The sequence below is a fragment of the Scyliorhinus canicula genome, chromosome 5, assembly GCF_902713615.1.
Source record: "Scyliorhinus canicula chromosome 5, sScyCan1.1, whole genome shotgun sequence".
Taxonomy (NCBI): domain Eukaryota; kingdom Metazoa; phylum Chordata; class Chondrichthyes; order Carcharhiniformes; family Scyliorhinidae; genus Scyliorhinus; species Scyliorhinus canicula.
In genome coordinates this window covers 179,713,327-179,731,388 of record NC_052150.1, presented here as the reverse complement: position 1 = coordinate 179,731,388, position 18,062 = coordinate 179,713,327, and the positions used below count along the sequence as shown (strand labels likewise).

The window sequence follows — 18,062 nt, the reverse complement described above, 5'->3', positions numbered from 1 at the left end:
AAGCCGTTGTTCCCTGATCCGGCAGTCCCCTTATCCAGATAAGTATTTGGCCTAGTAGTGGTAGGATTAGCCTAGTCTTATAGTTTATATGCATGATTAGTAGATTACTGCAATATAATAAATGTGTCTTGTTTGAACTTACTAATTGGTGTATGATTTTATTGCTTTGAACTTGACCTTGAAACCTGTGGCGGTATCTTAACGATACCTGGCGACTCCAAAGCTAAGTAACGAAACAGAGCCAAATTGAGTGTTAAGCACACTCACCCAGAACGAGCAACATCTCCATCAATGGAGCAGCCATAACTGAGGTCAAAACTAATAGTGAGATTCAAACCATCATAACTGAGGAAATCCTTTAGCAGATCCTCCTTCTCACATCCCACTACTGCGTTAACCTTCAATCCATTTTGATTTATAAGTTTTGGGTGGTGCAAACATGTAACTCTTACTTCCACCCTATACCACCACCTTCACTGCAACCCCACCTTTACACCTGTCACATTTCAAGTCCCACTGCTGGGCTTGAGCACAAATCAAATAAGGTTGACACTCATGCAGTACTGTCAGAGGTGCCTTCTTTCTGGTAAAGTGTTAAATCAAGGCATGACCAGGTGGTTATGAATGATCTCATCTCATTGACAAGTCCCCAGGTCCTGATGGCCTGCATCTAGGGTCTTAAAAGAAATGGCTGCTGAGATACATTGGTTGCAATTTCCCAGAATTTCCTAGATTCTGGAAAGGTCCCATCAGATTGGAAAATAGCAAATACAACTCCTCTATTCAAGAAAGGAGGGAGGCGGAAAGTAGAACATTGCAGACCAGTTAGCCTAACTTCTGTTAAAGGGAAAATGCTAGAATATATTATTAAGGAGGTTATAGCAAGGCACTTAGAAAATCTTAATGCAATCAGGCAGAGTCATCATGGTTTTGTGAAAGGTAAATCGTGTTTGACTCATTTATTAGAGTTCTTTGAGAGTGCAACAAACAAGGTGGATAAAGAGGAACCTGCAAGCATGATGTACTTGGATTTCAAAGGGCATTTGATAAGTGCCACATTAATAGTTGTTATAAAAAATAAGGGCTCATGATGATGTAGGGGTTACCGTTTTAGCATGGATAGAAGATTGGTTAGTAAACAGGAAACAGATGAGGGATAAATAGGCCATTTTTGAGTCGACAAGCTGTAACTAGTGGAGTGCCACAGGGATTAGTGCTGGGGCCTCAACTATTTACAATATATGTCAATGACTTGGATGAAGGGGCCAAATGTATAATAAGCAAATTTGCTGATGGCACCAAGATAGGTAGGAACAAAGTTTTCAAGAGGAATTAGAGAGTCTGCAAAGGGACACAGACAGGTTAAGTGAATGGGTAAAAATGTGGCAGGTGGAGTAAAATGTGGGAAAGTGTGAACGTGTCCACTTTGACGGGAATAGAAAAGTAGCTTATTATTTAAATGGAGAGAGATTGCAGAGCTCTGTGGTACAGAGGGATTTGGATGTATTGGTACATGAATAACAAAAGTTCAGTATGCAGGTACAAGTGATTAAGAAGTTTTGAACAGTGCTGTCAAACAGCACTTACTCAGCGATAGCCTGCTCACGGACGCTCAGTTAAGTTTCTGGTCAATGGTAATCCCCTTGATGTTGATTGTGGGGGATTCAGCTATGATAATTGCAGTGAATGTCAAAAGCCTCTTGTGGTCAAGAGGTTGCCATGATGTCAGGGATTTTAACCTTCAAAACAAATAGCAGTTTTAGATCAGACAGGAAGTTAAAAATCTGATCTCCATCTCTACCATCTCTCCCTCCCACAACCCACCCGAAGCCTCTGATCCTTACCTGAGGCTTCTGATTTGTTTCCCAACCAAGCCTCCTATCCGAACTGAGGCCTTTGATGACGCCCCTAGCCTTCATATCCCTCAGGCCTTCGATCTATAGGCCCCACCTCTCTCCCTGGATAGGAAGCCCCATTTGGATCGAATCTCCACCCCTCCCTCAGATCGAAACCTCCTTCCCACCCTCTACTCCTGCAGCCTCCTCCAGTCTGTTCCCCATCCGATGGATTGACAACCATTCAACTAGTCTGTTTTTATTCCTTTTGCTCACCTGAGGATTTTTAAAGACAGCGTACTTCTCTTTTTGTTCAACAAACAGAAGTGTGTTTTCACTGTCTCGTGTCCAATGTGACAGAGTCTCCACCAAGTTCTCGTGGTCTTCCAGAAATCGCTCTGAGCAAAAGGAAAAAATCTGAATGTCAGAGCTTTCAAAATATTCCCACAAAACAATAACATAAAACTGCAATCAAAAATGCAACATTCCTCCCTCAGCTAGTACCATCAGATGCACATCCACTGATCACTGATCTCATCCTGATCTATGGGAATTCTGTGTGCAGGCATGTTGCTCACATACATTCGTTATACTTCAAAAGTAATTCATTTTTTTCTGAAGTGATTGGATCACAGGTGTAAGATGACTCAAAGGGCAACTTGGATGAAATTCTATTTCATTTTCCCTGAATCAAGAAGTTTGCAACGCACCTACTCAATTCCTGGGCATCATGTATAAATATAGTTCTGCGTGGCAGGGTACCAGAAGCAAAAGCATGGAGATTGACTAATATAATATAGTTGCCATTTTATATTATGATATTAAGGTGGCAAATCACCACTCTGCTCAGCGGCATGTTAGTCCATTCCTCCATGGAGTATTTTGGTATAATGAGTGAAAACACCCATCTGAGTGTTAGTTTTTAGAATGCTGATCAAATGAGAATGAGCAAAGTGTAGATAAGTCTGAGTTGTCACAAGTTCATTTCCATACAAATTAAGGTCCAAAACCTCTCAATATATGGACACAATCAATAGCTTTACTCTTTGAAACTCCTTTCAGAAGCAGTATCAAGTACTGGTAATTACAGGAGAAAAGGCAATTCTGGTTGCTGTACGTAATACGGCCACAATTACTTTCCGAATACATTTATGTTGATGCAACGCACAGCAACCTGAACATTTCCTACTCCTGATTTATCAAAAAAATTGGAAGAAAATAACGACGGAGGGGATTAAGGTTCTGGTCAGCTTTACTATTAACATCAAGGGCACTTCAAAAGACTGTTTAGACACTAAGCTGTCCGAGATAATTGCAGTGTAAATGTCTCAGATTAATGCGGTCAGATCGATTCCATCTGAAGATCAAACAATCTTTGGACAGTAATTGTAATTGAAAATCATTTTACGATCAGATTTCTTCCCCTCATCCCCATATTACAATGACTCATTCATCAAGTGCCTGTGTGATTATAGGGTCATTGTGATGTTTTGTGAAGTCTTTACCGTGTTGATCTTAGATAAATGCTGTTATGTATTTCTTCAAGTAGTACCAGATGGTTTCATCAGACTTTGAAAATGCTCTTGTGGGGTTATGAATTCATCCCCTCTGGGTTGCTAGATCAATATCAGAACCATGAGGTGACTCAGTCAATATTAAAAATAATACATTTGGTGCAGTATGTTCAACAAAATTATGATGCAATGCTTGGCCAATTAGGTTACTTTACTTTTCTTTGTGAGTTTATATGATAAAATCATCCTACAAGATACTCACCTTGGCACCAAGGTTTCATTAAGAGATTTGCTCTGGGTAATGACTACAATAAATTGGAAGAGAATTTCATTTTAATAGGTAAAAATATTTATCAAAGGCCTATTATTATCATGGCTTCTATTCGGTTGCTTCATGATTTAAACTTTAGGGGATTATATTGTGGGGGTGGCACAGTGGTTAGCACTGTAGCTTCACAGCGGCAGGGATCCGGGTTCAATTCCCGGCTTGGGTCACTGGCTGTGCGGAGTCTGCACGTTCTCCCTGTGGCTGTGTGGGTTTCCTCCGTGTGCTCCGGTTTCCTCCCACAAGTCCCGAAAGACATGCTGTTAGGTAATTTGGACATTATCTGAATTCTCCCCCTGTGTACCTGGTCTAACCTGCCTGCTTACCACTGGCTGGGGACTAATGACTATCCCACAATCCTATGGGAGTATGAGCTTCCCCAATGAGGGGGGCGGAGAAATCATTAGCAGATTCCCTGCATAAATAGAGCTGGCCAGTTTGGAACCAGCAGAGAGAGAGGAGTCAGCAGCAAGGGAAGTTGCTGTTGCATATATATATATATATGTTATTGTAAATAAATGTTATTTCTTTTTATCCTGAAGACTCGTGTTGGATTCTTGGTGGCCCTCACAAAACTGGCGACGAGGGTTAAAGTGAATAGCTGTCTACACTGCTGAAGCCACCTCCCTGGATTTTTGTTGAATACAGGTTGGAAGTTGTTTTCTATTACACCATGCCTCTGTATGGACGTTTGGATGTTTTTGATGCTGCGCTGGAAAGCTGGAACCAGTACGCACAACGGATGCGTTACTATTTCCGGGCAAACAATATCACCGAAAACGAGCGCCAGGTGGTCATATTGCTCACCGCCTGCGGCCCGCATACGTTTGGGGTGATTAGGAGCCTTACGTACCCAGTTGCGCCGGACACCAAAATGTTTGATGAACTTGTGAACTTAGTGGGGCAACATTTTAACCCAACCCCATCCACGATAGTCCAACGTTACCGGTTTAATACCACTGAGAGGACCCCAGGAGAATCCCTTGCTGACTTTCTATCCAGGCTACGCAGGATTGCGGAGTACTGTGACTATGGTGAGACCTTGTCAGAAATGTTACGCGACCGTTTGGTTTGCGGTATTAACAATGCGGCCACCCAGAGAAAGTTGTTAGCCGTGCCAACATTGACTTTTCAACAGGCCATTCAAATAGTATTGTCCCGAGAGAGCGCAGAACGGGGAGTGCAGGAGCTACAGGGAATGGAGGTGCATGCCTTGGGGCGCAACCCCTTCCGTCCGAAAGCATCCCCCTGCACCCCTGCGGTACCTTGGGTGAGGCGATGTCCGGATTGACGCCAGTGGCCGTCGGACATTCCTCCCCAAAGGGAGCCTTCTCCAGAACCAATGGATGAGGAGCCATGTCCATGTCAGACTTGTGGGCGCCGACCCCGTCACGGACGCTGGTCCTGGGGGCGCCAGAGGGGTCGTCTTTCCGACCAAAACTGGGGCCAGCCCAGGGGCCGTACCTTTCATTTGGATGAACCTGCGGCGACTACTCCCGAGGGCATGGAGACGGAGGATGACTGCCTGCAGCTGCATTGTGTGGCAGCTCCCCGTGTGGCCCCCATTAAAGTGACAGTGCGGGTCAATGCACTCGCTTGAGACTTGAGTTGGGCACTGGCGCAGCGGTCTCTGTGATCACCCAGAGGACATTCGACCACATCAAGCAGGGTATACAGACCCTTACATTAACTGACACACAGGCCAGGTTGGCCACCTATACATGGGAACCATTGGACATTGCAGGAATTACGATGACCCCTGTTGTTTATGGACGCCAGGAGGGGCGTTTCCCACTTATCGTGGTGCGTGGCCATGGGCCCAGCCTGTTGGGTTGGGACTGGTTGCGCCATTTGCGGCTGCAGTGGCAGCACATCCTCCAAACAGTTTCTGGAGGGTTGACTGAGGTGCTAGGACAATACCCACATGTATTCCAGCCCAGTTTGGGGAAAATAAAACGGGCCATAGCCCGTATCCAAGTCGAACCAGGAGCCACGCCGCGCTCGGTGCCTTACGCCTTGCTCGAGAAGGTAGAAGGGGAGCTCACTCATTTGGAGACTTTGGGTATCATCAGGCCCGTCCATTTCGCTGACTGGGCAGCACCAATTGTACCTGTAATGAAGTCAGATGCCACAGTTCGCTTGTGCGGCAACTATAAACGGACAGTGAATATGGCTTCACGACTCGACCGATACCCAATGCCTCGCTTAGAGGATTTCTATGCGAAGCTTGCAGGCGGACTCTTGTTCACAAAATTAGATACGAGTCGCGCCTACCTACAGTTGGAGCTGGACCCTGCCTCCCGGCCATATGTAATGATTAATACACACCGGGGCCTGTATGAATATACACGTTTTCCCTTTGGAGTATCCTCTGCCTGCGCTATTTTTCAACGCGTTACGGAGAGAATTTTGAGAGGTTTACTGCGTGTTGCTGTCTACTTAGATGACGTTTTGGTCACAGGGACGTCGGAGCAGGAATATTTGGAAAATTTGGAGGCTGTCCTTAGACGCTTTTCGGAGGCTGGAGTCCGTTTACGTCGTACAAAGTGCATCTTTCAGGCGAAGGAAGTAGTCTACCTGGGTTATTGGGTGGACCGCGAAGGTTTGCACCCCGTTGCAGAGAAGGTGCGCGCGATTCAACAGGCCCCTGCCCCGACTGACACTTCGCATCTTTGTTCGTTTCTGAGCCTCGTAAACTATTACGGAAAGTTCCTCCCCAATCTGGCAACTACGCTGGCCCGTTGCACCTTCTGCTAAAGAAGAATCACACCTGGGTTTGGGGTCAGCCGCAAGAAACCGCTTTCCGGCGGGTAAAACAACAATTGTTGGCGTCTGGGTTACTAACCTACTATGATCCTGGAAAGCCTTTGCTCGTCACATGTGATGCATCCCCGTATTGTATTGGGGCCGTCCTGTCCCACAAGATGGAGAACGGGGCCAAGCGGCCGATAGCTTTTGCCTCCCGCACATTGACCGCAGCGGAGAAAAAGTACGCGCAGATCGAGAAGGAGGGCCTGGCAGTGGTCTTTGCGGTGAAACGTTTCCACCAGTATGTATATGGCCGCCACTTCACTATCCTGACTGATCATAAGCCTCTCCTGGGACTTTTCAGAGAGGATAAGCCAATACCGCCCATTGCTTCTGCATGGATCCAGCGCTGGGCTTTGTTGCTCGCTGCATACGAGTATTCTCTGGAGCCCAAACCAGGAACCCAGATATCGAATGCCGACACACTGAGCCAATTGCCTTTATCGACCGGCCCCATGTCGACCCCCACGACCCTTGAGGTGGTTGCAACCCTAAATTTTATGGACACCTTGCTTGTCACGGCATCACAGATCCGTGAGTGGACCCAGACGGAGCCAGTCCTGTCAAAGGTTCGGCACATAGTCCTGTATGGTGGGCAGCATAGACAGCTCCCAGGCGAGTTGCGGGCATTTTCCTCCAAGCTGTCCGAATTCAGCGTGGAAGACGGCATCCTTTTGTGGGGGACACGTGTGATTGTCCTGGAATAAGGATTGGAGCTGATACTGAGAGACTTGCACAATGGGCATCCAGGTGTGACCAAAATGAAAATGTTGGCCCGGAGTTATGTCTGGTGACCAGGCCTCGACACTGACATTGAGAAGGTGGCCCAAAACTGCTCCATTTGCCAGGAGCATCAGAAGCTTCAGCCGGCCGCGCCCCTACATCACTGGGAATGGCCAGGGCGGCCTTGGGCGCGCTTGCATGCGGATTTCGCCGGCCCTTTTCAAGGATCCATGTTCCTTCTATTAATCGACGCCCAATCTAAATGGCTAGAGGTGCATAAGATGGTAGGCACAACGTCCTGCGCAACAATCGAGAAGATGCGTTTGTCTTTCAGTACGCATGGCCTCCCCGAGGTGCTGGTCGCGGACAACGGCACTCTGTTCACAAGTGAGGAGTTTGCGAGGTTCATGAAGATGAACGGCATACGCCATATCCGCACCGCCCCATACCACCCAGCTTCAAATGGGTTGGCGGAGCGCGCAGTGCAGACATTCAAACGAGGCCTAAAGAAGCAGACTTTCGGGTCGATGGCCACGAGACTGACTCGTTTTTTGTTTTCATATAGGACCACCCCCCATGCGGTGACTGGGGTAGCTCCCGCAGAATTCCTAATGGGCCGGAGACTTCGCACCCGCCTTAGGATGGTTTTCCAGGACATTGGCGCAAAAGTACGCTGCACACAAGCAGCGCCGGCCCTAGGATGGCTGGCGCCCCGGGCAAGCTGAACTTCGGCGCCCTTGGGGGGGGCGGGGCCGAGGGGGGGGTGGGGCCGAGGGGGGGGGCAGAGCCGAGGGGGGGGACCCGGGGGGGGACCCGAGGGGGCGGGGCGGACCCGAGGGGGGGGGGGGGGCGGGGGGGGCGGACGCGGACCGAGGGGGGTGCGGGGGGGAGCGGACCGGGGCGGCGGGGGAGCGGACCGAGCGGGGGGGGGGGGCGGTGGACCGAGCGGGGGGGGGGCGCCCTGGGGGAGGGCGGCCACCGCGCATGCGCTGGTTGGCACCTGCCCAACTGCGCATGCGCGGGACCCGGGTCTCTGGCGCCCCCTAGCACATGGCGTCCCGGGCGACTGCCCGAGTTGCCGGTGCCTTGAGCCGGCCCTGCACACAAGAACGGCAGGGACATGGTTTTTCTCGGCATCGGCTGATTCGGCAGTTTGTGCCCAGTGACCCAGTGTTCGTTCGGAATTTTGTTGGTGGTGCCCAGTGGGTCCCTGGCGTAATCTTTCACCAAATGGGCCCTATCTCTTACCAGGTGCAAGCCCAGGGTCGTCTCCAGCACAAACATGTCGACAATGTTCGGTCCAGAAGATTATCCCTTTCAAAGATTCCCCGCCCCAGGAGCTCATTTCTACAGCCACAGAGACCAGACACAATGGAAAGTATTCCTTACAATCTTCCTCTGGTGCCTTAGTCAAAGCCTGCACAGGTCAGAGACGCTGAGATGACGGAGGCAGAAGACTCTGACTCCGAGATGGAGACACAAGACACCTCAGAGGGGGAATCCTCGGGCCCACGGGCTGTGGATGTACAGCCGTTAGGACGTTCATCACGGAAGCGCCGGTCTCCGTCTCGTTACATGGTGCCCGATCCAGTGCCTCGTGCTAATGGTGCCCGGCCTGCGGCAAAACGAGTCCGATGCCCTCCTTCGCCAGGGTCTTCAGTGGATTCCTTGGACTTTGTGGGGGGTGATGTTATAACCTGGCTGGGGACTAATGACAATCCCACAATCCTATGGGAGTATGAGCTTCCCCAATGAGGGGGGCGGAGAAATCATTAGCAGCCTCCCTGCATAAATAGAGCTGGCCAGTTTGGAACCAGCAGAGAGAGAGGGGCAGCAAGGGAAGTTGCTGCTGCTGTTGTGTATATATATATATGTTATTGTAAGTAAATGTTATTTCTTTGTATCCTGAAGACTTGTGCTAGATTCTTCGTGGCCCTCATAAAAGTACCTGAACAGGCGTCGGAATGTGGCGACTAGAGGATTAACACGATAACCTCGTTGCAGTGTGTTATACCGTCAATTCACTGCGAGACTGTGAGAAGTGTGAACATAAAGCTTTATTATCCAGGAACTGGCCTGCCAGTTCCTGCTGTACAAATGAGTGCCACCTACAGGTCTATATATCGCCCCGGGGAGGGCGGAGCCAGAGGTGGAGCCCACCGGGGTTCCAGTACAGTACCTGGAAGTAGACCGTATTATCATTTCCGGGTCATAGGTCACAGCACTATACAGACAGTTCATACTTAGGTGAATACATTCACCACATTCACCCCCTGTTAAAAAAATCAAGTCCAGCGGGGGTGACGTGGGGTCATCAAATATTCAGTCTGTCTGGAAGCCGGATCGTTCTTTTAGACCTCCTCAGCTCTGGCGATGCAACGGGTATGGTTGTTGCAGATGGTGACTCCGGGGGCGCTGTGTCTGGCTCAGTCCGGCGTGTCGGAGATGGTTGAAGGGTGGGGGTAGGCAGGTGGGTGGTGGGTGGCAGCAACACAAGTGCTGGGCAATACAGAAGACCCAGGGGGGCGTAAGGGGCGCAGGGGGGGCGGTGGGCGGGGGGGGGGGGGTGATGTTATTGGATGGGGAACCAGCTGCCGCCAGGTCCCGCAGGTAGACCGTATTTTGCTGTCCGTCCTGCTGTGCGACGTAGGCGTACTGGGGGTTGGCGTGCAGCAGGACCAGGACCTCTCGACCAGGGGGTCGGTCTTATGGCTGCTCGTCCCGGAGTTGTCAGCCAGGATGGAAGCGAGACCCCGGAGGTGGACTTCCTAGAGAAGACAAACAAACGGTCGTGAGGGATCTCGTTCGTGGCTGTGCAGAGGAGTGATCTGATGGAGTGGACTGCATCGGGGAGGACCTCCTGCCAGCGGGGAATCGGGAGACTTCCAGAAGGATGGCCTTCCATACCGTCGCGTTCTCCCTCGCCAGCTGCCCGTTTCCATGTGGATTATATCTCGTAGTCCTGCTCGATGCAATGCCTTTACTGAGCAGGCACTGACGCAGCTCATCGCTCATTAATGATGTGCCTGGTCACTGTGGACGTACGCAGGGAAACTAAACAGTGTGAAGATACTGTGCAGTGCCCTTATAACAGTGGCCGAGGTCATGTCAGGGCAGGGGACAGCAAAGGGGAAGTGGGAGTACTCATCGTCGATGGTTGGGTAGTATATATTATGGTTGGTGGAGGGGACGGGCCCTTTGAATTCAATAGTGAGGCGCTAAAACGGCCGGGAGGCCTTTACCAGGTGGGCCTTCTCTGGCCGGTAGAAGTGCGGTTTTGCACTCCGCGCAGACTTAGCAGTCCCTGGTCATGGCCTTGACCCCCTCGGTGGAGTAGGGCAGATTGCGGGCCTTAATAAAGTGGGTAAGCCGGGTGACCCCCGGGTGACAGAGGTCATCGTGGATAGCCCGAAGTCGGTCATCTTGCGCGCTGGCGCATGTGCCGCGGGACAGGGCATCTGGGGGCTGATTGAGCTCCCCAGGACGATACTTGATATCGTAATTGTAGGTGGAGAGTTCGATCCTCCACCTCAAGATTTTGTCATTTTTAATTTTGCCCCGTTGTGCGTTGTCAAACATAAAGGCGCCCGACGGTGAACCTCCTACTAATTAGTGGCTAATTAGTGCCTCCAGTGCTGCGCGGCTTCCACTATGGCTTGTGCTTCCTTCTCGACTGAGGAGTTTCGGATTTCGGAAGCGTGGAGGGTTCTAGATAAGAATGCTACCAGCCTGCCCGCCTGGCAGAGTGTGGCAGCCAGTGCGACGTCTGACGCATCGCTCTCCACCCCGTGCATTGCGGCTTCAGTGAGATCGGCCTTGATGCAGCTGAAGGCCGAGCGGGCCTCAGCCGCCTGGGGAAATGTATTGGTTTTAATAAGTGGGCGGGTGTTTGTCCGCATAGTTGGGGGCCCACTGGGTATAGTAGGAAAATAGCCCCAGGCATCGTTTGAGGGCCTTGAGGTTGTGGGGAGGGGGAAGTTCCGTGAGGGGGCGCGTACGGTTGGGGTCGGGCCCTTGGATTCCGTTCTCCATGATGTAGCCGAGGATGGCCAATCTGGTAGTGCGGAAAATGCACTTCTCTTTGTTATACGTGAGGTTGAGGTTGAGGGATTGGGCGGCCTGGAGGAACCTCTGAAGGTTGGCGTCGTGGTCCTGCTGACCATGGCCGCAGATGGTCACATTGTCCAAGTACGGGTATGTAGCCCGCAAACCATACTGGTCCACCATTTGGTCAATCGTTCTCTAAAAGACCGAGACCCCATTAGTGACGCCGAAGGGGACTCTGAGGAAGTGGAAGAGTCGGCCGGCTGCTTCAAAGGCAGTGTAGTGGTGGTCTTCCAGGCGGATCGGGAGCTGGTGGCAGGCCGACTTCAGGTCGACCGTTGAGAACACACGATACTGTGCGATCTGGTTGACCATCTCTGCTATGCGGGGGAGGGGGTCCGCATCCATTTGCGTGAACCGGTTAATGGTCTTGCTGTAGTCCACAACCATCCGATTCTTTTCCCCGGTCCGGACGACCACCACTTGCGCTCTCCAGGTGCTGTTGCTGGCCTCGATGATCCCTTCACTCAACAGTCGCTGGACCTCCGACTTGATAAAAGTCATGTCTTGGGAACTGTACCGCCTGCCCCTGGTGGCAGCGGGTTTACAGTCGGGAGTGAGGTTCGCAAAGAGCGAAGGGAGGGGGACCTTAAGGGTCGCGTGGCTATGAGGGGGTAAGGGTCCACCGAACTGTAGGGTCAGGCTTCGGTGACTGCATTGGAAGTCAAATCCAAGCAGTAGGGGGGGGCGCAGATGTGAGGGAGGACGTATAGCGAAGAGCAAGGGAGGGGTGACCTTAAGGGTCGTGAGGCTACAGACGGTGAGAGGGGGCAGGGGTCCACCGAACTTCAAAGTCAGGCTTCGGAGGTTACACTGGAAGTCCGGTCCTAGTAACAGGGCAGCGCAGAGATGGGGGAGGACATAGAGTTTGAAGTTAGCGTACTCTACGCCCTGTACCGCAAGGTTTGCGACATGGTGGCCCCGGACCTGAACGGAGTGTGATCTTGAAGCTAGGTAGATAGTCTGCAACGCGGGAAAAATCCAAAGGGAGAAGCGCCTTACCGTATCCAGATGAATGAAGCTATCCATGCTCCTGGAGTCGAACAGACAGGTCGTCTCGTACCCATTGACCCGGACGGCCATCATGGAGTTCTTGAGGTGATGGGGCCGGGACTGGTCGAGCGTGACGGAGCTGAGCTGCGGAAGACGGCTGGTCTGGTTGGTGGTAGCGGGGTGGTCCCAAGGTGGCGGCCTCCATGAGTCGCACAAGGTGGGTGACGTGTCACAAGGGGGTGGTCCCAGCAGGCAAGATGCCACGCTGCGGGACTTGTGAGCTTCAGGTCGGGCCTCGCAGACTTTGAGTCTGGGAGCTTGAGGTCCGGCCTGACAGACCTTTGCAAAGTGCCCCTTCTTACCGCACTCGTTGCAGGTCGCGTTCCGAGCAGGACAATGCTGTCTGGGGTGCTGGCCCTGGCCGCAGAAGTAGCAGTACGGCCTCCCAGAGTTGGCGGGCTGCCGCGGGCCGGGTGATGGCCGCGCCTCTGACGTCCACGAGGGTGCCGCGTGGTCGGACGTGAAGGCATCCATGTTCTGGAACGCTACTTCCAAAGAGCTAGAGAGCTGCACAGTGTCCTTGAGGTCGAGAGTACCCCCTTCGAGCAAGCGTTGTTGGATATACTTAGACCGGACTCCGGCCACATAGCCAACCCTGATTAGGAGCTCAGACTGCTGAACCGCCGAGGCTGCCTGGCAGTTACAATTCCGAGCGAGTACTCGCAGGTCACACAGGAATTCGGCCAGTGATTCACCAGGGCGCTGACGCCTCGTGACAAGGAGATGTCGAGCGAACACCTCATTCACTGCGCTCATGAACTGTCCTTTTAACAGTGCGATTGCCTCTGTGTATGAGGCCGCGTCTCTGATCAGCAGTAAAATTTGACGCTCATCCGGGCATTGAGGAGATGCAGCTTGTGCACCTCGGTGAACGGCGTCGGTCGATGAGTCGAGGTAAGCTTCGAAACAGCTTAGCCAGTGCTCGAAGATCGCAGTGGCGTCGGCTGCCTGTGGGTCAAGTTCAAGTCAGTCAGGCTTAAGAGTGGCATCCATTCTAATATTTCAGTGTATTAAATTGATGGACCAACAATAATAGTCGAAGCGAGTTATAGAACCAAATTGTGGCTTTAATACACTGAGATGTGTGCCTGCCTGCTGCTAATCCCTCACTGGGAGCAGGGCCACAGATCAGCCAACTATATACAAAGCCCAAGGGGCGGAGCCACAGGCGGAGCCAACAGAAGCAACAACAACAACAAACAATAACTGAATATATATATACAGCAGTGAGTAACAGTGGAATGTGGTTCACCACATAAGTTAAATGCAGTGGTCTGCAGATGAGACGAAAAGAACGCGGTTTCAAGTCTCCTCTCCCCATCTAACACCTGGCAAACGTCCAAACGATTGAAAACATGCTACACGAGCTCAACACTAGACTTACCTCTCAGAGGAAAGTAAGAGAATGATGTGTGCTCTGTTTCATGGAGACATGGCTCACCCCTGCCTCACCAGACTGTGCCATACAACCTGACGGCTTCTCAGTACACTGGATACACCGTCATCGGGCAAAGCAAAGGGTGGAGGTGTTTGCGATGTCGTACCTGGACAACCTCCTGGTGCTCGGACATGACAATCCTGGAGAACTACTACTCCTCGGACCTGGAATACCTGGCTGTGAAGTGACACCCACACTACCTTCCAAGGGAGTTCACTTCTGCCATTATCACGGTGGTCGACATCCCACCCCAGACGGAAGTGAAGAAGGCACTGGACGAATTGTACACAGTATTAAATAACAATGAAACACAACACCCGGAGACTTGTTCGTCATGGCCGGGGATTTCAAACAGGCCAACTTCAAGAGTGTACTGCCAAAATTCCACCACATATCTCCTGTCCCACCAAGGGCCCTAACATCCTCAACCACGGCTACGCATACATCTAGGTCTCCTACTGATCCATCCCCCGACTGCACTTCGGAAAACCGGACCATAAGACGTCGCTCCTTCTCCCGGCACACAAGCAGAAACCTAAACAAGGAATCAGGGGTGAAATTCTCCGACCCCACGCAGGGTCGGAGAATCGCCCGGGGCCGCCGAAAATCCCGCCCCGTCCGTGGCAGAAATTCTCCGCCACCCGGGAATTGGCGGGGGCGGGAATCACCCCATGCCGATCGGCGAGCCCCCTGCGGCGATTCTCCGGCCTGCGATGGGCCGAAGTCCCGCCGCTGGGAGGCCTCTCCTGCCGCCGAGGTTTGAACCACCTCTGGTGGCGGCGGGATCGGAGGCGCGAGCGGGCCCCGGGGTCCTGGGCGGGGGCACGAGGCGATCGGACCCCAGGGGGTGACCCCACGGTGGCCAGGCCCGCGATCGGGGTCCACCGATTGGCGGGCGGGCCAGTGCCGTGGGGGCACTCTTTTTCTTCCGCCGCCACCACTGCCTCCACCATGGCGGAGGTGGAAGAGAATCCCCTTTCGGCCAGCCCCGGCGCCGGGCGGCGGGCGTCAAAGGCAGCTGGTGCCAGTTTTGGCGCCAGTCGGCGTGGTGCCAACCGCTCCGGCGCGGCCTAGCCCCCAAAGGTGCGGAGAATTCCGCACCTTTGGGGAGGCCCGACGCCGGAGTGGTTGGCGCCACTCCCCGACGCCAGGACCCCCCCCGCCCCGCCGGGTAGGGGAGAATCCCGCCCCAGGTTAAGAAGGTCGTGCAATGCTGGTCCGAGGCTCCAGAAGAGCTAATATGCGACTGCTTGGAATCAGTGATTTGGTCCACATTCAAGAACTCAGCAGCCAACCTAAACGAGTATGCCACCATCATCACAGACTTTATCAACAAGTGTGTAGAAGATTGCGTGCCAAAGAAGGTAGTACGTACATTCCCCAACCGGAAACCATTGTTTCAATCGAGAGATTCACTCACTACTGAAGGCCAGGTCTGAGGCGTTCAAAACAGGCGACCCTAACCTATACAAGAAATCCAGGTACGACCTCCGCAAAGCCATCAGGGACGCCAAGAGGCCATGCCAGACTAAGCTAGAGTCACAGCTAACGACACAGACTCTCGTCAGTTGTGGCAAGGCTTAAAGAATATAACAGACTGCAAAGCAAAGCCGAGTAGAATCTCTGGCAGCAGCGCACCCCTTCTTCAATGCATTCTATGCTCGTTTTGAGCAGGAAACCATCAGACTGTTGTCAACTATCCTAGCCACCTCAAACACACCTATACTGTCACAGCTTCCGAAGTCAGATCGGCCTTCTTGAAAGTGAATCTTTAGAATACAATGGGTCCTGATGGAGTCTCTGGTCGTGCACTCAGATCCTGCGTGGCCCAACTGGTGGGTGTGTTCACGGACATCTTCAACCTCTTCCTAATCCGTTCAGAGGTTCCCACCAGTTTCAAGAAGACTGCCATCATACCGGTGCCAAAGAAGAACCAGGTAACGTGCCTCAATGACTACCGTCCGGTGGCCTTGACATCGATCATTATGGAGTTTCGAGAGGTTGGTCATGAGACACATCAACTCCATACTCCCAGAATGCCTTGATCCACTGCAATTTGTCTACTGCCACAACGGGCCACAGCAGACTCCATCTCCCTGGCCCTACACTCATCTCTGGAGCATCTCAACAAAAAGGACTCCTACATCAGACTCCTATTCCTTGGCTGCAGCTCTGCCATCATCACCATAATCCCAGCCAGCTCATATCAAAACTCCAAAAGCTAGGATTTAGCTCCTCACTCTTCAACTGGATCCTCGAGTTCCTGACCCATAGATCACAAACAGTAAGGATAAACAACAACACCTCCTCCACGATGGTCCTCAATAATGGGACCCCACAATTTTGTATATTAGCCCCCTACTATCCTCCCTATGCACACAGGGCAGCAGGGTAGCATGGTGGTTAGCATAAATGCTTCACAGCTCCAGGGTCCCAGGTTCGATTCCTGGCTTGGGTCACTGTCTGTGTGGAGTCTGCACGTCCTCCCCCTGTGTGCGTGGGTTTCCTCCGGGTGCTCCGGTTTCCTCCCACAGTCCAAAGATGTGCAGGTTAGGTGGATTGGCCATGCTAAATTGCCCGTAGTGTCCTAATAAAAGTAAGGTTAGGGGGGGGTTGTTGGGTTACGGGTATAGGGTGGATACGTGGGTTTGAGTAGGGTTATCATGGCTCGGCACAACATTGAGGGCCGAAGGGCCTGTTCTGTGCTGTACTGTTCTATGTTCTATGTACTTCAATGTACAACTGTGTGGCAAATGTAGGCTCCAACTCCACCTACAGGTTTTCTGGTCTCCATGATGAACAAACCAGAGAATAAATGCACATTCAGGAGAAAACAAAGAATAGGAATGCACAAAACAACTACCAGGAATAATCAAGCACAGAATAGGTGCATATTCAACCTGAATACATTAATAACAAAATACAAGGTCGCCACCATTTATCAGGATAATAAATTTGAAACTAAATACTAAAATAACCAGAGACAAACAAGTTTCCATTATAACAGAAATAAAAATCATTATACAGCTGTGACAATGCACAAAACAACCTCCAAGAATAACCAGCCATGGACAAAACTAAGTGCACTTTGAATTTGACATGATCAATGGTCAGATACAAATGGTCAGATCCTGCCTTTTCCTAACACCCATGTCAACACCTGGTACCTAAATGTGTCTTTCAATCATCTATTACTGCTGCCTCTAATAATGCCCGGAAGGTCAGAAAGGTAGGAACTGAGTACTTGATGCTGATCTTAAGGGTTGTGTGATTAAGGTGACTCTTGATTCATGGCAGTTGGCTCCTGGCATGGAGGAGCTGCTGGCTACATGGTTCATGGCATGGCTCCTGGCATGGAGGAGCTGCTGGCTAATGTGATGATATGATCTGCATACTCGTCTGCCATTGGGCCAGAACGTCGGCTTACCATTGGCCCTGGTCGGTCATGTGCCTCTTGACCGATTGGCCGAGAGGCTGAGTTAACCACGCCTCTATTAACGAGGTATAAATGCTCAAACGCCTGACGATCGTCCCTTTCCACTGTAGACGATCGCAGAGCTGTGTTCTAGTTAATTAAAGCCAGACTTTGGTAAATCCCTCGCCTCGCGTGCAATCGATGGTACATCAGCTACATGGTTCATGGCATGGCTCCTGGCATGGAGGAGCTGCTGGCTACATGGTTCATGGCATGGCTCCTGGCATGGAGGAGCTGCTGGCTACATGGTTCATGGCATAGCTCCTGGCATGGAGGAGCTGCTGGCTACATGGTTCATGGCATGTTTCTGGGCAGCCTGGTCTCCAGCTGTCACTTTAAAAAATATTCATTCATGGGTTGTGGGTGTCGCTGGCTGAGCCAGCATTTACTGCCCATCTCTGACAGCCTGAACTGAATGGCTTACTCGGCTGTTTCAGAGGGCGGTTAAGAGTCAATCACATTGCTGTGGGTCTGGAGTCACATGTAGGTCAGACCAGTTAAGGATGGCAGATTTCCTTCCCATGGTAGCGTGGCCTCTTTAAGGAGTGATCACTTGTGGCTCACATTACGGCTCGGGGTCTATCATGGGTGGGCGTGTGAACCCCAGCCCATGGGGAAAATGCACATGGCCCTGGTAGCAGGGACCAGGATAGTGTGGACCCCAGAGTTATAGAGTGAAGACCTGTTTCAGAGACTTCTGTACCTGTATATAGTTAACCTTTCTCTTTTTCCTAATAAACCCCTTTTGGTTATATAAGAAGCCTCCACAGTATTGCCTCAAGCCACC

The 18,062-nt window shown here is 51.5% G+C and overlaps 1 protein-coding gene across 4 annotated transcripts in view; it reads right to left on the bottom strand.

The window, feature by feature from the left end:
* Positions 1-18,062, bottom strand: part of LOC119966455 (amyloid beta (A4) precursor protein-binding, family B, member 1 interacting protein) — a 192,281-nt gene that overhangs the window by 52,113 nt on the left and 122,106 nt on the right. For all 4 annotated transcript variants that reach the window (XM_038798158.1, XM_038798157.1, XM_038798161.1 and 1 more), the window contains exon 7: positions 2,112-2,233. In XM_038798158.1, coding sequence (XP_038654086.1) covers positions 2,112-2,233 — 122 coding nt within the window. The remainder of the gene's footprint in view (positions 1-2,111; positions 2,234-18,062) is intronic.